This window comes from Oncorhynchus mykiss, chromosome 21 (genome assembly GCF_013265735.2).
Source record: "Oncorhynchus mykiss isolate Arlee chromosome 21, USDA_OmykA_1.1, whole genome shotgun sequence".
Classification (NCBI taxonomy): domain Eukaryota; kingdom Metazoa; phylum Chordata; class Actinopteri; order Salmoniformes; family Salmonidae; genus Oncorhynchus; species Oncorhynchus mykiss.
In genome coordinates this window covers 48960090-48979837 of record NC_048585.1, presented here as the reverse complement: position 1 = coordinate 48979837, position 19748 = coordinate 48960090, and the positions used below count along the sequence as shown (strand labels likewise).

The 19748-nt window shown below is 43.0% G+C and overlaps 1 protein-coding gene across 7 annotated transcripts in view; it reads left to right on the top strand.

Moving 5' to 3' along the window:
- Positions 1–4512: 4512 nt before the first annotated feature.
- The window catches only part of LOC110500614 (peroxisome proliferator-activated receptor gamma coactivator 1-alpha), a 59442-nt gene continuing 44206 nt past the window's right edge, over positions 4513–19748 (top strand). For all 7 annotated transcript variants that reach the window (XM_036958078.1, XM_036958077.1, XM_036958074.1 and 4 more), the window contains exons 1-2: positions 4513–4696; positions 9731–9910. In XM_036958078.1, the coding sequence (XP_036813973.1) occupies positions 4649–4696; positions 9731–9910 (228 nt within the window). In that variant the 5' untranslated portion in view covers positions 4513–4648. The remainder of the gene's footprint in view (positions 4697–9730; positions 9911–19748) is intronic.

Sequence of the window (19748 nt, the reverse complement as noted above, 5' to 3'; positions counted from 1 at the left end):
TATTTTGTGTATGACCATTACATGAAATCCAAATAAAAATATATTTAAATTACAGGTTGTAATGCAACAAAATAGGAAAAATGCCAAGGGGGATGAATACTTTTGCAAGGCACTGTACATTGGTAACACTTTACATTAAGTTGCTCTTATACCTGAGTTGTAATGGCGCAATTATAGTAACAACAATGTATTAATTTGTTGTTACTTTGTAATTTAGTAATTGCTTTGTAATTTAATTGTAATGGAGTTGTGTTATTTCGCAATACACAAATCTTCCTTGAATTATTCTACTGATGTTCAATGTCATCACAAGGGTCATTCACTTGAAAAATATTAGGAATATCTATCATTGACCTCTGGCTACATTATCATTGGGTTTTTGCTTTTTTACCTGATAAAATATCTTCATTAAATTGTTGGAATTATATAAGATGTGTCCTAGGTGATGGATGATGTGTTAAACTTTTAGTTGTCAATTTAGTGAAACATTTTGGACTACATTTTTTAAAATTCCTTTGATGAGAATTATATCTAATTTCATACCATGTATGGTCTTACTACAAGTGTATTATCTGTGGAAATGAATAGGCTACCACAAACAATAGGTATTCGCACAATCCCACTGATGGGATTTGAAATGTCCACACAGAGCTTGTGTTTTTAGTTGTCTATGCTGCTGTTTTGTATACACGCACTGTTGACACTGTAAACACGGTTGGTACTCGTCACCTGCCATTCAATGTCTTCTTTTACTTTTACACTCAAAAAATAAATGCTGGGTTAAAAACAACTCAATTTGGATTTTTTGGGGAACCCAGCGCTGGGTAAATATTGGACAGAACCAATGTTATTATAGTTTTGTGATTTAATATTAGTTTTAATTTCTATTGGTTTAGATTTTTATTTGACATTTTGTTTCGGTTCATTTTCAGTCAGCGTTCCAATTCATCCCAAAGATGTTCGATTGGGTTGAGGTCAGGGCTCTGTGCAGCCCAGTCAAGTACTTCAACATCAACATCTCGACAAACTGCGGAAGCACAGAATAGTCTACAATGTCATTGTATGCTGTAGCATTAAGATTTCCTTTCATTGGAACTAAGAGGCCTAGCCCGAACCATAAAAAACAGCTCCAGACCATTATTACTCCTCCACCAAACTTTACAGTTGGCACTAAGCATTGGGGCAGGTAGCGTTCTCCTTGCATCCACCAAACCCAGATTTGTGAAGCGTGATTGGTGAAGCGTGATTCATAACTCCAGGGAACACATTTCCATTGCCCCAGAGTCCAATGGCAGTGAGCTGTACACCACTCCAGCTGACACTTGGCATTGCGCATGGTGTTCTTAGGCTTGTGTGCGGTTGCTCAGCCATGGAAACCCATTTCATTAAGCTCCCGACTAACAGTTATTGTGCTGACATTGCTTCCAGAGGTAGTTTGAAACTCGGTAGTGAGTGTTACAAGCGAGGACAAACCATTTTTATGCGCTACGCTCTTCAGCACTCGGCGGTCCCGTTCTGTGAGCTTGTGTGTCCTAACACTTTGTGGCTGAGCCATTGTTGATCCTTGGCATTTCCACTTCACCATAGCACACTTACAGTTGACCGGGACAGCTCTAGCAGGGCAGAAATTTTACAAACGGACTTGTTGGAAACCATCCTATAACGGTGCCACGTTGAAAGTCACTGAGCTCTTCAGCAATGTCATTCTACTACCAATGTTTGTCTATGGAGATTGCATGGCGGTGTGCTCGATTTAATACCCCTTTATCAACGGGTGCGGCTGAAATAGCCAAACCCACTCTTTCGAAGGGGTGCTCACGTACTTTTGTATATACAGTGCATTTGGAAAATATTCAGACCCCTTGGCTTTTTCCACATTTTGTTTTACTTTACAGCCTTATTCTAAATTTGATTAAATAATGTTTTCCCTATTCGATCTACACACAATACACAATAATGACAAAGCAAAGACTGTTTTTTAGATATGTTTGCAAATGTATAAAATAAAAAACACTGAAATATCACATTTATATAAGTATTCAGACCCTTTACTCCGTACTTTGTTGAAGTAACTTTGGTAGTGATTACAGCCTTGAGGCTTCTTTGGAAGTATGCTACAATCTTGGCACGCCTGTATTTGGGGAGTTTCACCCATTCTTCTCTGCAGATCGTCTTAAACTCTGTCAGGTTGGATGGGGAGCGTCGCTGCACAGCTATTTTCAGGTCTCTCCAGAGATGTTAGATCGGGTTCAAGTCCGGGCTCTGGCTGGTCCACTCAAGGACATTCAGAGACTTGTTCCGAAGCCACTCCTTCATTGTCTTGGCTGTGTGCTTAGGGTCATTGTCCTGTTGGAAGGTGAACCTTCGCCCCAGTCTAAGGTCCTGAGCGCTCTGGAGCAGGTTTTCATCAAGGATCTCTCTGTACTTTGCTCCGTTCATCTTTCCCTTGATCCTGACTAGTCTCCCAGTCCCTGCCGCTGAAAAACATCCCCACAGCATGATGCTGCCACCAACATGCTTCACCGTAGGGATGGTGTCAGGTTTCCTCCAGACGTGACGCTTGGTATTCAGGCCAAAGAATTCAATCTTGGTTTCATCAGACCAGATAATCTTGTTTCTCATGGTCTGAGAGTCCTTTAGGTGCCTTTTGTTGAGGAGTGGTTTCCATCTGGCCACTCTACCATAAAGTCCTGATTGGTGGAGTGCTGCAGAGATGGTTGTCCTTCTGGTAAGTTCTCCCACCTCCCCAGAGGAACTCTGGAACTCTGTCAGAGTGGCCATTGCCCCTTTTCCCCCCGATTGCTCAGTTTGGCCAGGCAGCCAACTCTAGGAATGTCAATCAAGTTGTAGAAACATCTCAAGGCTGATCAATGGAAACAGGATGCACCTGAGCTAAATTTTGAGTCTCATGTCAAAGGGTCTGAATAGTTATGTAAATAAGGTATTTCTGTTTTTTGTTTTTTATAAATTTGCAAAAAAATCTAAAAAGCTCTTTTCACTTTGCCATTATGGGGTCTTGTGTGTAGATTGATGAGCGGAATAAAATAATTTAATACATTTTAGAATTAGATTGTAACTTAACCAAATGTGGAAAAAAGGGGAAGGGGGCTGAATACTTTCCGAATGCGGACCCCTGCAGGACCTCCGCGGACACCAGTTTGAGAACCTCTGTCTTAAGGAACAAATACACGTCTGTAAGCCTCATAAGCTGTCATTTTTTCAACCTTAACATGTGCTAAAAATACAACAGAACAGATGAACAGGAATGACATTTACTCTCACCGGTGGCCAAAAATAACTATATGAAAGCCATGGCTTCAGTCTTCTGATCTGACCAGCTGGGTCATATTTCAATAAAGCAGCCTCAACAACCCAACCTTGCTCTTTTTAAAGAAAACAACCCAACTAAGTGACCCAAATGCCTGCAACCCAGCAGTTAAGTTATCCAAACAACCCAGCATTTTTTTTAATGTATGTAAATGTTCTGTTTTTAAACAGACAGAAACCACAGGGGGGGTTTACATTAGTCTCAAACAAACATGTATAAGGTTACTGTCTTGAAATTACAGTTGGCTAAAATGTCTAAAACTGTAACATCCTTTGAGAAGGGGAATCATGTCCACACATGCACAATTTCTGTTCTCTCTACTGGTATTCGGGAAGAAGACTGGAAATTCAAGAAATTCGTCTGACGTTAGTCTGTGGTTTTGGAGTAGCATGCAGGCACAAGGGCGGCGTGGAAATTAAGCACAAGCCTTGCGTCGCCCAGGAGATACTGAAACACTCCGGTGGGAAATGCAGTAGTCTTGGCTAGAGATATCTTAAAACGTTACAGTGCATATTTGGAACATTCGGGATAGGTGATTTGAAGTCCGACCAATAGGCTGAACTTTAACCTGTTTGTTTGTAACCTTTTGTCATGTTTTGTCGCCTTCTATATTCACATGATCCGTTATTATTACTTAGAATCTCGCCCATAGGAACTCAGAACGCCCACTTTTTTTGAATAGATGAGCATCGGTAATTGCTTACTATTTGTTTAACATAACTAAACACCGTGCGTGATTTCATTGTAGCCTACACTGTTAAGCCTACCCCATCATATTTAATATAGAGAATAGCCTAATAAGATTATGGCGCTGGTTCGTTTTAAACGTCGCTATTTTACAATGTTTGGAATTACTATTTTGGACAGATTACCTGTAGGCACGGTGAACAAGGGCGGCACAAATACTTCATTGATATCACCACTGTACATGTTGATGTCTTGAATATTCTGCATCCGTGGTGGTGATTCGATTGTCAAGCAACAATTTACGTGGTTTGCGTTCGAAATGTATTTTATCTCGCTGTCTCATTAGAATTGAGCGATTTTATAGTTGGGAAAAGATTTACTATGCGCCTGCCAGACTCCGCCTGCTTTACAGTACGTCATTGGCGAGTAGTGGGCAGGGGTGAACTGAAGGAAGTCACTCCCCTGCTTACTTTTAATAGCTTTGTCATGTGATTGAAAGCAGTTGTAAGATAGGTGCCCTCAGTTTATTCTCAGTAAGGGGCAGTTGCCTGTACGAGATCGAGTGTAGCGCGAGTGGATTTCTTTTTGCCTGATTTCTTTTTTGTTTCTTTCGGACCGTCATTCAGTGCCTGGATGGCGTGGGACAGGTGTAACCAAGACTCGGTCTGGAGAGAATTAGAGGTGAGCAGTTCTAAAATATCCAACTTATTGTCAACTGTACCAGTCTGGACCGTTTTGGGGGAAATGGACTGCGCAGAACATCCAATACCGTGATTTCCGATTGCGAATACGGCTTTTCCTTTGCTGGTGTTGGCACGGGATGCGTAATATCGCAGTTATTGCGCTGAGGATACGATACGGGGGAAATACAAAGCGCAGGATTTTATGACAAGTGGAGGGGATAATCGCAGTTTTTTACTTCATATTGTCTGTTTAAATTGTTAGATCTAATAAAGGTTGTAGGCTACAGGAGCGGTGCGTATCTTGCAGCGCTGGAGTTTGCTGCTGGCTGCGTCTCCCTAGGATGTCGTGCAGTCGGAAAGAATGTTTACATGCTTGTGGAATCTTTCCAGTCACGGACTGTATTCCCTCCTGCGCTGCTGTGTGACGGGTTCGCTCTTGAAGTTAGAATTACAGAAATGTTTCTAAATCAGGTATCGTACAGTGCCATAAACTACCTCTCGGACGATGTGTGTCTTTTTTAATATAGGCTTTGTCTGGATTTATCTGATTTTTAAATTGGAAAGTGCAGAGATGATCACAGGCGCCGAGGTTTGGTATTTAGGAGGAGCATCTTCTCTTGCATGGTATCGGGCGCGTCTTAACATATGTGGCGTCATCCCTTTGGATGAGTAAAGAATATCTGTAGCCTAGTTGCATGTGACCAACTGTCTTGTTTTTCGTAGGCTATGGGAATATTTCGTCCCGTTAATCAAAAGATTTGCGTAATTGCCATAGGGGATGTTTTTACCCATAGCAGATTTAGTAAGCTCTTGGTTTAAAACGCACAGGGGGGTAGCTTGGCAACTCAATGGGATGATTTTTTAAATAAAATAACATGAAATAATGCAAATAGTGATTTAGAGATCTGTTATTATCATCGTTTTGTGTTATGCATGTCTATGTAGTTTGTTATAGGCATTGAGCAGTATAGTTGTCTGCAGATACCATCGACTTAAATGCATTAATGGGATCGAAGCTCATCTTCGATATGCGACTGCAGTTGGTTTATCAGCTTTTCTCCGTTTGTCTGTTTATCACCAATCAATATGAGGCAAGCTTGAATGGAAATAATTCCCTTGACAAATGCCTGGAAATGTCAGTTTAATAATCCATGATTTACTTACCAAGTATGCATGTATTTATTTGCTTTCCTTGACAGCGTTTGGCGTATGATTTTATGAAACTGTAGCACTCCTTTACACTTTACCTCAATTATTCATAAAGGTTGACGGATGCTCGGTCGGCTGAGCCAGCGTGTCAAAGAAAAAAATAATCTATTTTCTTGTTTGTCTGGGCATTTTCGAGTAGATCAGCGTATTGATGTCTGCTGCCAATCTATAGTGTTGCATCCCCTCGTACAAATGTGCGTGTTTTTCAATAACCTGTCTTGCTTGTGACATGCATTAGTTATTCTTTCTTTTCTGAGTGCGTCAGTTCATTCTGAGTTGAGCATAAATCATGCTGTGAAATTCTCAAAGCCCCCCCGCTTTTTTTTACAATCAGTGAATTGCACTACAAGTCCCCAGTCATATTCCTAATAATCTCACCATAGCAGGTGCTTTTATGTGTTCTGTGTGCGTAAATCACACGGCGCGCTTCCCCATCGCTCTGTCTGGCGGCGCTATTTCATTAACTTCCTTGGAAGTCGATGAGAAGATTGAAAGGAGATGTACCTTTTGAGGGATTTTCTTTTTATCAGATCCCCGTTTGATTCGCCCCCCCCTATCTTGATAAAGTGAGGCATTTTGCAGAGCTGGGACTTTGACTTTGATGAATTAGCATCTTTAACCTAGCCTATGGGCGAAGGAGAGGGAGTTGCGGTATACATATAGGTGAGCTATGACATCGCATGAGCGCAACCAGAGGCCTGATCAACTGTAGCACATGTCGGCACGAGCGTTGTTCTTTTTGTGTATCTGTCATTCTGTTGCCCCGAGCCGAACCCTGGGCTCATCTCTGTCTCCAGACAAGACTCCCTCCCCGTCTCTGGCACATTGGCCAACTAACTGCCTCCCGGGTATGCCCGAGGATATCACCATTAACTCTCCCTTAAATCTGATATGAATACATTGAATCCTGCCAACTCCCTAGCCAACATGTATGACATGTGGGGTTCGAATTGACATTTACCACACTCGAAGCGCCTGTTTATCTATGCGTAACGAGGGTGTGAGTGAGCAGACGCTTGAGTAGGCTACGTTGGGATAAAAATACCTACATTTGGCTCACTCGGAGCTGACTTCTCCTTGCTTGCCTGGGGGTTGTACGAAGTGACTGCCATGTTCCAGAACGGAATGCACGCATTCCGTGCAGTGATGGAGTAGGTAAACCTTGCTGCAAGCAAGCGCGGGCCTCTGAAGCAATTAACATTTGTAACGTCTTGGCACTTGAATAAGACATGTAAGTTAGCAAAGCGCCTTCCTGGAACTTGTTTACATTGAGCTTGCAACTGCAGGCGCAGTCAAACTTTGCGCCTTCATCTCCCTCCTCTCTCCACACCAACGCGTGTTGACAGATGTAAAGGTGTCAATCAACTGTAGAAATAATAACGAAGCCTTTTTGTCCCTGTTTCGGGAAAAAGCAGAGTGATGGGCTGGAGAAATGTAACCACAGAGCAAATGTATAGTTTTAACTATGTTTAACTTAGCATGTACTTTGGTTACAAACATTGTAGTAAAACAAGGTTATATTTTGGGTTATGATGGGGTATGACAGTTGAACTAAACTCATATATTCCTAAATAGTTATTGGGTACATATCCTTAATTTATGAGTCCAAAAATTGATGTAGCTTGCTGATAGCCCCTTTAAAGCCCCAGTGTCAAAAACGTGATTTCCTGTGTTTTATATATATTTCCACACTATGTGGTTGGAATAATACTGTGAAATTGTGGAAATTATGATAATGCCCTTTTAGCTAAAGAGCTGTTTTAAAAGACAGCCAGAAATTGGTGGGATAAAGTGTTGGCCTGCCCGTTGACATCATCAGACTGTTAATTGGTTATTAGACCAATAAGAAAGAGATTTCCAAACCTCTCTGCCAATAACAGCTAGTTTTCAGTTTTCCTCTCCCCACTCAGACCACTCCCAGATAGTCCTACCCAAATGGTTGCTTGAGAAATTGTCCTAGCTAAGAAGCTATTTTTGTTTCTTTTTGGCAATTTGATTGAAAAAAATCACAGTAAGGTACTTAATTGTTACCCAGAAATGATTTGACATTGAGAGAGAAAAAAATACTGCATTGGGCCTTTAAGGTCTGTGGATCTCCTCAATCGCAGTTCGATGAAGCCAATGATTTGTGTCTGAAACACAGCGGGGCAGCTGTCGTATAGACATAAGCCCCTACATAAAAGCGGACAGTGAATAATGAAATGTCAACAGGTAGCATTTAGCATCAGCGAGGCCCGGTTTGGATCACAATGTGCCGTGTGGAAAACGACCCTTGCGTTGGAGTGAAATCTGTGCCATCGGTTACTGTTACCATTGTGTTGACGCACCCATGCGCCCTGGGCAACCAGTCAGGTGGCAAATCTAGCCACGCTGTCATTTAGATTGACCTATCAGTGATGTGAACAGAGAGCAATAGTAAGAATACCCATGCATTATCAGCCTTTATGAATGTCTGGCCTAGTTTGTTAGGCTTGCAGGCTTTCATGGTCTACTAACCATGCAGTATGATAACTAACCATGCAGTATGACAACTAATCATGCAGTATGATAACTAACCATGCAGTATGACAACTAACCATGCAGTATGACAACTAACCATGCCGTATGACAACTAACCATGCAGTATGATAACTAACCATGCAGTATGACAACTAACCATGCAGTATGACAACTAACCATGCAGTATGATAACTAACCATGCAGTATGATACCTTACCATGCAGTATGACAACTAACCATGCAGTATGATACCGAACCATGCAGTATGATACCTAACCATGCAGTATGACCCCTAACCATGCAGTATGGCCACCTAACCATGCAGTATGATAACTAACCATGCAGTATGACACCTAACCATGCAGTATTACAACTAATCATGCAGTATGCCACCTAACAATGCAGTATGATAACTAACCATGAAGTATGACAACTAACCATGCAGTATGACAACCTAACCATGCAGTATGATAACTAACCATGCAGTATGACGCCTAACCATGCAGTATGACACCTAAGCATGCAGTATGACAACTAACCATGCAGTATGACACCTAACCATGCAGTATAACAACTAACCATGCAGTATGACACCTAACCATGCAGTATGACAACTAACCATGCCGTATGACTCCTAACCATGCAGTATGACACTTAACCATGCAGTATGACAAATTAGAAGAGGGACGCCTATCAATAAAGATAACTTTTTATAATCAGAACTGTCACGGATCCCTCTGGAACTTTCATTGCGCACACCTGGTCCCTATTCCCAGTGATTGTATTTGTATATATGTGCCCTTTGTTCACCATGGTGCGGTCGATTATTGTTACATTGGTGCGTGTGAGTACCTGTTCTGTGTGTTTTGGGATTTCACGCCCTTGTGGATTGTGCAGATGATTACGGGTCTCGTCCCGTGTGATAATCATTGTGCGCTAGTGTTATTTATTCGAGGTACTACTCGCTCTTTTGTTTTGGGTTTCTACCCTGTGTTTTGTTACGTGTTTGTTTGGTCTTCGTCCCCGTGCCTTTACACGGCACGCCGTAATTTGGGCTTATTAGAAAACGAATCCGGATCTCCGAATCTCTTCATACCAACGTGACAAGAACCATCAAAGAAGCAATGAATGTTCTCAAGGTCTGGATGGAGTGTGCAGATATCGCATAATAACCCTAAATACCTGTGGGGGTAATCTTACCTTGTGAATTCATGTGAAAAACTGTCGCTCATCATTTGCCTCAGTTTGTGTGTTTGTGTGTCTCTGCGCACCTTCGTGTGTGTTGATGAGGTTTTTTACTCCTCCCATCTTCTTGTCTCCCCAGTGTGCTGCTTTGGTTGGCGAAGACCAACCCCTCTGCCCGGACCTCCCCGAACTTGACCTCTCAGAGCTTGATGTCAGCGACCTGGATGCAGATAGCTTCCTGGGCGGGCTCAAGTGGTACAGTGACCAATCAGAGATAATTTCCAGTCAATATGGCAACGAGGCTTCTAACTTGTTTGAGGTAAGAGAGCATATCATACTACATCTTGTTTTTCTTTCCCAAGTCTCTCTGGTCTCCTTTTTACCCCAGAGTCAGGTAGCCTAGCGGTTAAGAGCATTGGGCCAGTAATCGAAAGGTCGCTGGTTAGAATCCCCTAGTCGACAAGGTAAAAGATCTGTCGATGTGCCCTTGAGCAAGGCACTTAACCCTAATTGCTCCGGTAAGTCTCTCTGGATAAGAACGTTTGCTAAATGACTCAAATGTCAAATTATAACATGATTTATGATATGGTCATGAACTATTTACAGATTTAATGGTAGCCTGGACTCATGTCCGATACATTTTCTTTTCTATTTATGAAGTGTAGGCCAGGTAAATGAACTCTCCAGAGGTCACCAGCTTGAGCTCAAGTCAGCGATTAAAAACAAACGCGTGCCACACAGACTCGACTCTGTACGCTGAGGTCGCCATCTGTCGAAAGCCTTCCAGGTACTTGATAAAAAACCTCCCGCCTTGTAATAGTATGTAGTATTACTGACTTTATTGAGTTAGTTTACAAACAGGGACTTTATATCCCCCCCTGAAAAGTACAAAGTCAAGTTAACAGGGGGGCCCAGCGATAAGCCCAGAGACCTTTGTCCTGGCTTTTGGCTTCTCTCTCTAACAGTACCTCATTCATCCCCCACGTCCTTCATTCCAGTCCAGCCCAAGCTCTGCTCTGCTGCAGCACACATCTAACGAAAGACAGGTAACAACTTCCACTAGCACGATTAAACCCGGCGCTTGGCCGTCGGCCATATTGCATAATCCCTCCCCTTCCACAGGGCTTGGGAGTAAAACTTTCAACGTTCAACCCGCTGCACTCTCTCACATTCAGGGGAAAGTCCACTGAAAGCAGCACGCTGGCGGGGCAATAAAGTCATGAGCTACGAGAGCCAGTTCATTACTGGTTTATCAGCGGGGAGATAGGCAAGGAAGACAGAGATTGGTGCTGGCTTGGCTGGAGAGAGGAGAATGCTAGGGGGATGCCGCTGTGTTTCTGTGGCTCGTCGTGTTTTGGGGTGGACATGTGTTTGTCTCAATGGCCCAATCGGGGAGAAGTTGATAGCAGACGGAATTCTTTACTCACACACACACACACTCAAATATACACAAACACACACCTCCCTGTGGTCCTTCAACCTCATAACAGGGGGGGCCCTAGACAGTGCCCTGTGCTCGGGGGTCCGTGGCTCGGGGGATGGATAAAAATGGCTGTCAAATCAAATCAAATGGTATTTATCACATGCGTTGGATACAACAAGTGTAGACCTTACAGTGAAATGCTTACTTACGAGTCCTTAACCAACAATGCAGTTTAAAAAAATACAGATAAGAATAAGAGATAAAAGTAACAAGTAATTAAAGAGGAGCAGTAAAAAATAATATATACAGGGGGGTGCCGGTACAGAGTCAATGTGGAGGCTATATACAGGGGGGTGCCGGTACAGAGTCAATGTGCGGGGACACCGGTTAGTTGAGGTAGTATGTACATGTAGGTAGAGTTAATTAAAGGGACTATGCATAGATGACAACAGAGAGTGGGGGGAGGGGGGAAATGTGAATAGTCTGGGTAGCCATTTGACTAGATGTTCAGGAGTCTTATGGCTTGGGGGTAGAAGCTATTCAGAAGCCACTTGGACCTAGACTTGGCGCTCCGGTACCACTGGGCAGAGAGAACAGTCTATGACTAGGGTCATTGTGTGTGTGTGTGTGTGTGTGTGTGTGTGTGTGTGTGTGTGTGTGTGTGTGTGTGTGTGTGTGTGTGTGTGTGTGTGTGTGTAAAAGAGAGTGTCTGTGTCATGTTTTAAAACAGCATGGAGCTTAATACTCGTTGAATCACTTTTTGAGAGAAACCAGCACAGTACGACATGTGTGTGTGTGTGTGTGTGGGCAGATCTGTGCACATATCAACATACAGGAAAACAGTAGTAAACTACATTATTTCAACACCCATACTACACCGCTGGCTCTGCCTTGCCATGGGAGACGACCCAAAAACGGTAATGAATGTGATGCATTTCAAATGAGCTCGCTTTACAATCAACTAATGTATTCCACCCTTGTACTGGCAGTTGCCATCTGGAATTGGAAAGTGGAAAGTTTTCAAGTTGCCATACGAAGTGCTCAGTACATCATACAGCAACGCTGGGAGTTGGCTCTTGTTATTGCTAATCCTTACTAATCTGACAGGGGAAAGTTGGTTGGTTCTAAGTGTGTGTGTGTGTGTGTGTGTGTGTGTGTGTGTGTGTGTGTGTGTGTGTGTGTGCGCTCACAAGTCAGATGCTTGTAGCTGCTAACGCACTTCCGGCACTTCCCTGATTGGACTGTGTGGGGCACTGCAGCACCCAATCACAACGTCAGGTTTCAGAATATGTTCATGATTGGTCAGCTCTTGTGGGAGACAAGTTGGCACAGGGGATGTTTTATTCTCCCTCTCTCACAATCTACTGCCACTGTTTTCTTTCACTACCTGACTAGGGGTTACCGGGTGTTCCTGGTAGGTCATTTCAACCCAAACCTTCAACAATGCACAAACGAACACCCACTCACTCACACACAAACACACACACAAAGTGCAGTTTTTTATCCTGCATGTGTGAATTATCATGGAGTTCTTCTAGTGTGCACAGAACAGAACAGGGTTGGCAGGCAGATGAGCAGAGAGAGAGACAGAGAGTGAGACAAAGAGCGAGACAGAGAAAGAGACAGAGAGCGAGACAGAGAGCGAGACAGAAAGCGAGACAGAGAGCGAGACAGAGAGCGAGACAGAGCGAGACAGAGAGAGACAGAGAGAGAGACAGAGAGAGAGAGAGACAGAGAGAGAGAGAGACAGAGAGAGAGAGAGACAGAGAGAGAGAGAGACAGAGAGAGACAGAGAGAGAGAGAGACAGAGAGAGAGAGAGAGAGATAGTATCAGGGAGCAGCAGCAGAAAAGGCACGGTGGATTGTTGCAAACTTGACAGCTGATGCCCTTAAGTGCCAGTCCGCTTGGCCAGGATTTATCCGGCCCATCTCCGGGGCTAAAATGGTGGAGTTGAGTCTGGAGGAGGTTGGGAGTGATGGTGGTAGTAGGGGAGTGGAGGCTGCGCTGCTCCCCAGGGAGGGTGCCTGGAAGCTGGGTGCAGCTGTCACCGTGGGGCCCCTCTCTGTAGCGTGGGTGGTAGGAAGCAGGAACCAAAACAGGGGGATGTGTTCTAGGCTCCTTCTGGCTACTGCACACAACTCTAGTGAGGGAGGGGGAGAGAGAGAGTGAGCGATAAAGAGAGAAACTGATAAACATAGGGCGACAGAGCGAGAGTGATGGAGACAGCGAGCGACTGAGATAGAAACACAGAGAGAGAGAAGGGAGAGACGGTGAGAGAGAGCGACAGAGGCAAGAGAAATAAATCTTTGTCTTTCCTTTTTGCTTTTTTTAAAGAACAGCCTTTGAGAATCCTTCTTAAAATGGACAGACAAAAAGTAGTGTTGTATGATGCAGATGCTGCCAGCCGCGTAACAGGCAGTGGAACATGTGTAAACAGCCTTCTTATTCCATATTTTGAAATTGAAAATGTTGCTTGCTGCTGGTGTGTGTGTGTGACTAGTATAAAGTGTTGATATAGTGTTTGTGGTATATGTGTGTGTGTGTGACTAGTATAAAGTGTTGATATAGTGTTTGTGGTGTGTGTGTGTGTGTGAGACTGTCTGCTTCTGCACGCACGTTATGTGTGTGTATGCTGTCTCTTGGACTGCCTATTGTACTCTGCCAGCGATAGTCCAGTGGGATCCGGCCTATGCTGAGAATGGCACACAGCCTCTTACCAAGCCAGCTATCAGTCTGGACCACAGTGTTCTCCAATACCTCTTCAACATGGCCCGGCCACTAAACCAACACTTTCTATGTCAGACTTTGGCTTTTTGGGGCTTCCAGTGAGTTTATACTGGGATTATGTCCAAAACTTCCCAACCCGCCTGCCAATGTGGAACGAGAGTCACGTGGGATCTCAAAGTTACTCCAACCGAACGACAGATCTAGAATTAGAGCTGTGAACATGAAGCAGACCAAACTCTGGTCCTGTTGTATGTACATACGTCCTGCTGTATGTAAACAGTGTGCTGTAGCTTAGAACATAAACACATGTGACTCTGGATGACAACATAATGATGTTTGTTTTCAACATTAGGGCTGTTCTCCTAAAGAAGTTAATTCCACTTTGTTTTGTTTCCTTGTCACGATACAAATGAGTATCGCGATATACTGGTATCGTCCCTGCCCTACCTAGGATCAGATGACATTATCTTCACTCCCTACCTAAATCATTAGGCGCATTAAACAAGATCTAATCCATTATCAGTTGAGAGGTGCAACTTACTCTCCACTGCGTCAAATATGGCTGCCGTCTTCTTGTAAGTAGGGAGTGGAAGTAGCATTAGCTCAATGACAGGCGTCCTCAGACACACGGATCAAGCCGTTTAAAGACGACTATTCCCAGCTGTCAATCACTCAGCATTACAGAGTAAAGCAATCAGACGATTAAGTGAGTCTCTCATTAAGGATAGCGAGGAAGTCAACATCACCAGAGGTAAAACAAGATGTTGAGTGTGTCGACAAGTCGATGATCCCGCGGGCTGAGTGATCGGCGTCGTTTTCACTGCAGGGATGGAATTGGGCCGCGGTGGTAGAGTGCCAGCTGAAATCCCCCCACTGATGAATTTAAAGCAACAGAGGCGGGACAGAGAGGGAGTGGAGAAAGACAGAGGATTTAGAGCATTAGCCAGGCAATGTACTGTATATGAAATGGCTTTTTCTGTGTCGATCGCACACACACACCTGAGCGCACACGCACACATTAGATTAGTCATCGAAGGTGGGCGATCTTTCTTGCGGCAGGATTGGGATTGTTAGGCGGAGAAGGTATTGTGCCTGGGAGAGGCTCCTCTGCAGTTTGTTTATTTCTTGTTGACATGTTTCCCTGGGCAGAAGCAGTGCTTAGTCATAGCCGGGTGAGGAAGAGAAAGGCAGTCCGGATTGATTAAGGGGGATGTGTGTGTGTGTGTGTGTGTGTGTGTGTGTGTGTGTGTGTGTGTGTGTGTGTGTGTGTGTGTGTGTGTGCTTGGAAGTGCTGAATGTGTCAAGTTTAAAATGTCTTGTTGAATAGCCCCCCTTCCCTACCCCTAGACACATACTGTACAACACAAGTAGAACACTTGCACACACACACACAGGCACAATTACTAACACACACCAACACACTTACACACACACAGACCCTCATCGTTCCCTGTTACCAGTCCCCGCTGAGCGGTGGCTAAGTTTATTTTGCAAATTTATGCTGACATTTGAGTGTACAGCGCCGGGGTGCATGAATTATCATACTGTACTGTATAATACGATTTTCTCATGTGAGCCCTGTTAAAATCAAACACACTTCCCCTCATTGTTAGGGCCCCTGCTTTGTCCACACATTATCAGGTACCAAGATAAGACCCAAGTGCAGACTGTGTGAAGTAACCATGTTTATGGTAACCACTGGGGCAGGCAAACGACAGGTCAAGGCAGGCAGGAATTGATAATCCAGTCATGGCCAAGGTACAGGACGGCAGGCAGGGGCAGAGACAGGCAGAGTGGTCAGGCAGGTGGGTACAGGGTCAGGACAGGCAAAGCGTCAAAAACCAGGAGGATAAGAAAAGAGAAATTGGAAAAAGCAGGAGCTGAGACACAAAATGCTGGTAGGCTTGAACAAACAAGACGAACTGGCAACAGACAGACAGAAATCACAGGTCTAAATAAATACTCAGGGGATAATGGGGAAGATGGGCGACACCTGGAGGGGGGTGGAGACAATCACAAAGACAGGTGAAACAGATCAGGGCGTGACACACATACAGTATTTGCACTGCAAGGCTCCCCTTACTCTGAAAAACAAAGGCGATCTCTGTAACAGTGTAAGAGACCCAGGGATCTGTCATTCCGACTTTAAAGTAGTCTTGTTTTTTTGTGGGGGAGGGGTGTTGCAAGTGTGCTGATCAAAATGTTTTGTTCCAATACTCCCTTCTTTAATACACACACGTGTAGACTAATAGGAACACCGACACACCGACAATAAGGCTGTTGCGGTGACCGCATTACCGTCACACCGTTTAGTCACGGTAATTAGGCTACTCCAAGCTCTGATGCTGCTGATGGTCATTAGTAGTCTACCAAACTTGCTAACTCTATTGCACTCTATTGTCCCTGTAATCACTCTGACATCAATGCAAATGTGATCGAAAATCGAATCAAACACTTGACAAGAGCCCATGAGCACATGTTGCGTAATATTTCTACAGGCAATGCAATTGAGTGAGAAAACAGAGTGATGGCCTCTATTAAAAAGAGGAGGATACCATCATTTTTCTATAGGCTATGCAATTGAGTGAGAAAACAGAGTGATGGCCTCTATTAAAAGGAGGAGGATCCCATCAACTTTCTATAGGCTAGGCCTACTATATTTATTTCTCAACTTTCCTAATATTAATATTAATATCACATTGCTTCTCTTAACAACAGGAGCCTAGCCTACCTGGCTGGCATGAAAATGAACCATGGGAAAAGCGTCCTCCATTCGCTGTTTAAGTGCATAGATGACGTATTTTTTCCGCTGCCCCTGTTTTGAGACAGGTTCATGATAAATGGTCCATTCTAAATCAAAACAAATTTCACACATATTTTATTTAGTATATGTAAAGACAAGATGAAATCAAGATTAGTCTGATGGGTGACAATATTAGCCTATCACTTGTGAATTATATATTATCACTTCTGAATGATGCCCAGCATAAAGAAAAAGCAGTGCCTTTTTAAAACTTTTTTGAATCATTAGTCGCACACCTCATGTAGCCTAGCCCATAGGCCTATATGTTTTGATAAGGTTTGTATCACAACTAGTGATGCACCAATATGACATTTTTGGCCGATACCGATATCCGATATTTTGCTTGTCAAAAGAAACGATACAGATAACCAATATTTAACATTTTTGCAGCCTTTTAAGTATTCTAGACAGTTCAATAGTTAACACACACACATGGACGCAGCGGTCTAAGGCACTGCATCTCAGTGCAAGAGGCGTCACTACAGTCCCTGGTTTGAATCCAAGCTGTATCACATTCGGCTGTGATTGGGAGTCCCATAGGGCAGCGCATAATAGGCTTAGCGTTGTTCGGGTTTGGCCAGGGTAGGCCAAACCCAATTGTAAATAAGAATTTGTTCTTTACTGACTTGCCTAGTTAAATAAAGTATAGTTAAATAATACACACACATCACACTGATCAAAAAGTTATTTTGTTTGCATTTACGTCTGTCCCCATTTCCAGTAAAACCTAATCAAAACCTATTTTTTCAGTTACTTACTGTGCTGTTTCGTTGTTCATTTATTCAGTCGTTTCATTCTAATTCTATGGAACACCGTTTGGATCTTTGCATGTCAAAAAAGAAACAGGTCAAATAACACTGATTAATGGTGTCGGACCCATCTATGTGAAGCTAGCCACAATAAGGATTAGCTACAATAGTGGACTTTGCGGTTAGCCTTCAAAATAAAAGTATGTCATTGACAGTGACACAAATGCATACAAATAGATTTATGCCATAATTGAATAGATCATGCTAAACGAGGTTGGAATGTTGTTATATAAAATCAACATTGATCCCCAATCCGTAAGTAAAGCTGTACAGTGCAATATGATTGTCAATACACACAATTTAATGACTGGGGAGGTGATTTCACACAGTCACAGTGCACGATAAGAGCTACAACGCTAATATTTGCATAAACGCTTCAGAACAATTGTGTTCTGTGGGTGTCACCAAGTAGACTGATACCCCAATTCATTGCTTCACATTCCAACCTTGTTTAACATTATCTAGTCTAAATATGGCATAAATTCCACCAATTTTAACCTTCTGCATCACTTTCAAAGAGGTACTTTTATATGGAAGGCAAACTGCAAATTCCACTATTATGACTAATCCTTATTGTGGCTAGCTTCACAACACGTAACCCGGTCAGGTCGAGCCTCACTAGCCAGATGAAGCTAGCTGGCTGCTTATAACGTTAGCTTTGGGCAACAGGGTTAAGTAGCTGGCTAGCTATTTATTTTCATGAACTGAAGTTACATTTCAATACGCAAACAACAAGTGGCTACCTAGTAAATACTTACTCACAAGGATTCCTAAATCATTGCTAAGAATAGTGAAAGTGACTGCAGTTTCTACTCGCCAATGTTTTCAGGCTGGTTGTATTGGTGCTAGCTAGGTACCAAGCTAAAGCTAGCTAGCTACCCCAGAAGTTGCGATCGAACAAATAATGCTTTATTACCAACGCGGTATTGTAAACACATCGTTCGTGGATGGTGTTTGCTTGTTTGCAGACATTTCTGTACATCTTTGACAGTGCTACTGATAGTAGTGATGGTGCTTGGCTTGCACATGCAAATTCAGAACACACAACATTCTATAATAGAACTGTTATTTGACCTGTCAAATTAAACGCTTATTTAACGCGTCAAATAGTGTTATTTGACGTGTATCTTTTTCGACACGCAAAGACCCAAATGGCGTTCCATAGTATGTCGTGAAACTAATAGCAGTGACACTATTACTGTGTAACTCCGGTAGGGCAACATCTGAACAACAGCTCACTTGGTAACGTTAGTGTGTACCGGTGCTCGACCAGTCGAGCAAAAAGCGAAAAGACAACATCACCCACGACAGAGAACGCTTTGACATCGGTTTTTCACATCGGCGTTAATTAAACTAGACATCGGGCCGATAACGATGTTGGCATCTTTAGCTAATATCAGCCAATTCCGATATGTTCACCAATATATTGTGCATCCCTAATGACAACTAAAGTGGCTAAATAACTTCTTAAAGAACATTAATCTGCTTTACAACGAGTGTAGACCCTAACTGGCATACATTCGCAGCGCCTGAGTTTGAAGTTTGGGGAAGATCATTTTCACCATAAAAATGCACATCTATAATAAAAGCAGAACATGCATAATCACATTTGTGGTCACTTTTGATAATGGTGTTTTCTCGCTAATGGAACATTTGCACTTTTAGCCTACTGCCATGTGCGCATTGCTGCGCTTATAATGTGAACAAATAGTCTAATAGTCTATCAACATTTAAAGCTAAACGTTCGGATCTGTTTAGTCTTCCTCATTGTGTAAAAAAGTCCCAGACTATGTTTGGAATATTTACTTCTCGCACAGAATAGAATAGGTCAACTTTTGTACTATGGGGGATAGTAGATTGACATAGGCTAGTGCTTTTACTGTTCGTTAGACCTACTCATCTTGCTGGCTGACAAAGTAAATGTGGACCGTTCTTCCAATATCTTCAATATGCACCTCGGAATTGGATAAGGAAGCACGCAGTTGCATCCCTGATGTGTCTCTCTTCACTTATAGCCTGTGAGAAAGACCTGATCACGTGATGATCACGCCACGCAGCACTCAGGGAGAAGGGAATTATAATTATTATATTCAGCCCAAGTGCACAATGGAAACTGGCCGCAAATAGGCATGGATTTTTTTTAGGGTGCGTTACGGCCACACAAAGGGGATGCCGCCGTGAAATTTGAGACATTATCAAGTGCTTGTCAAATTGTGAATGATAGACTGTGTACAGCCTGAGCAAACCTTTTTCAAATCATCATTAGTTGCATCATGCAGCCTTAGAATGTATTAAAAATCTAAACATATAGCCCAACATTTGTAGAACAACTAAAGTTACATTAATAACTCTAAATGAAACATATAGGAGTACCTATTTCTTTGTTAACCACTC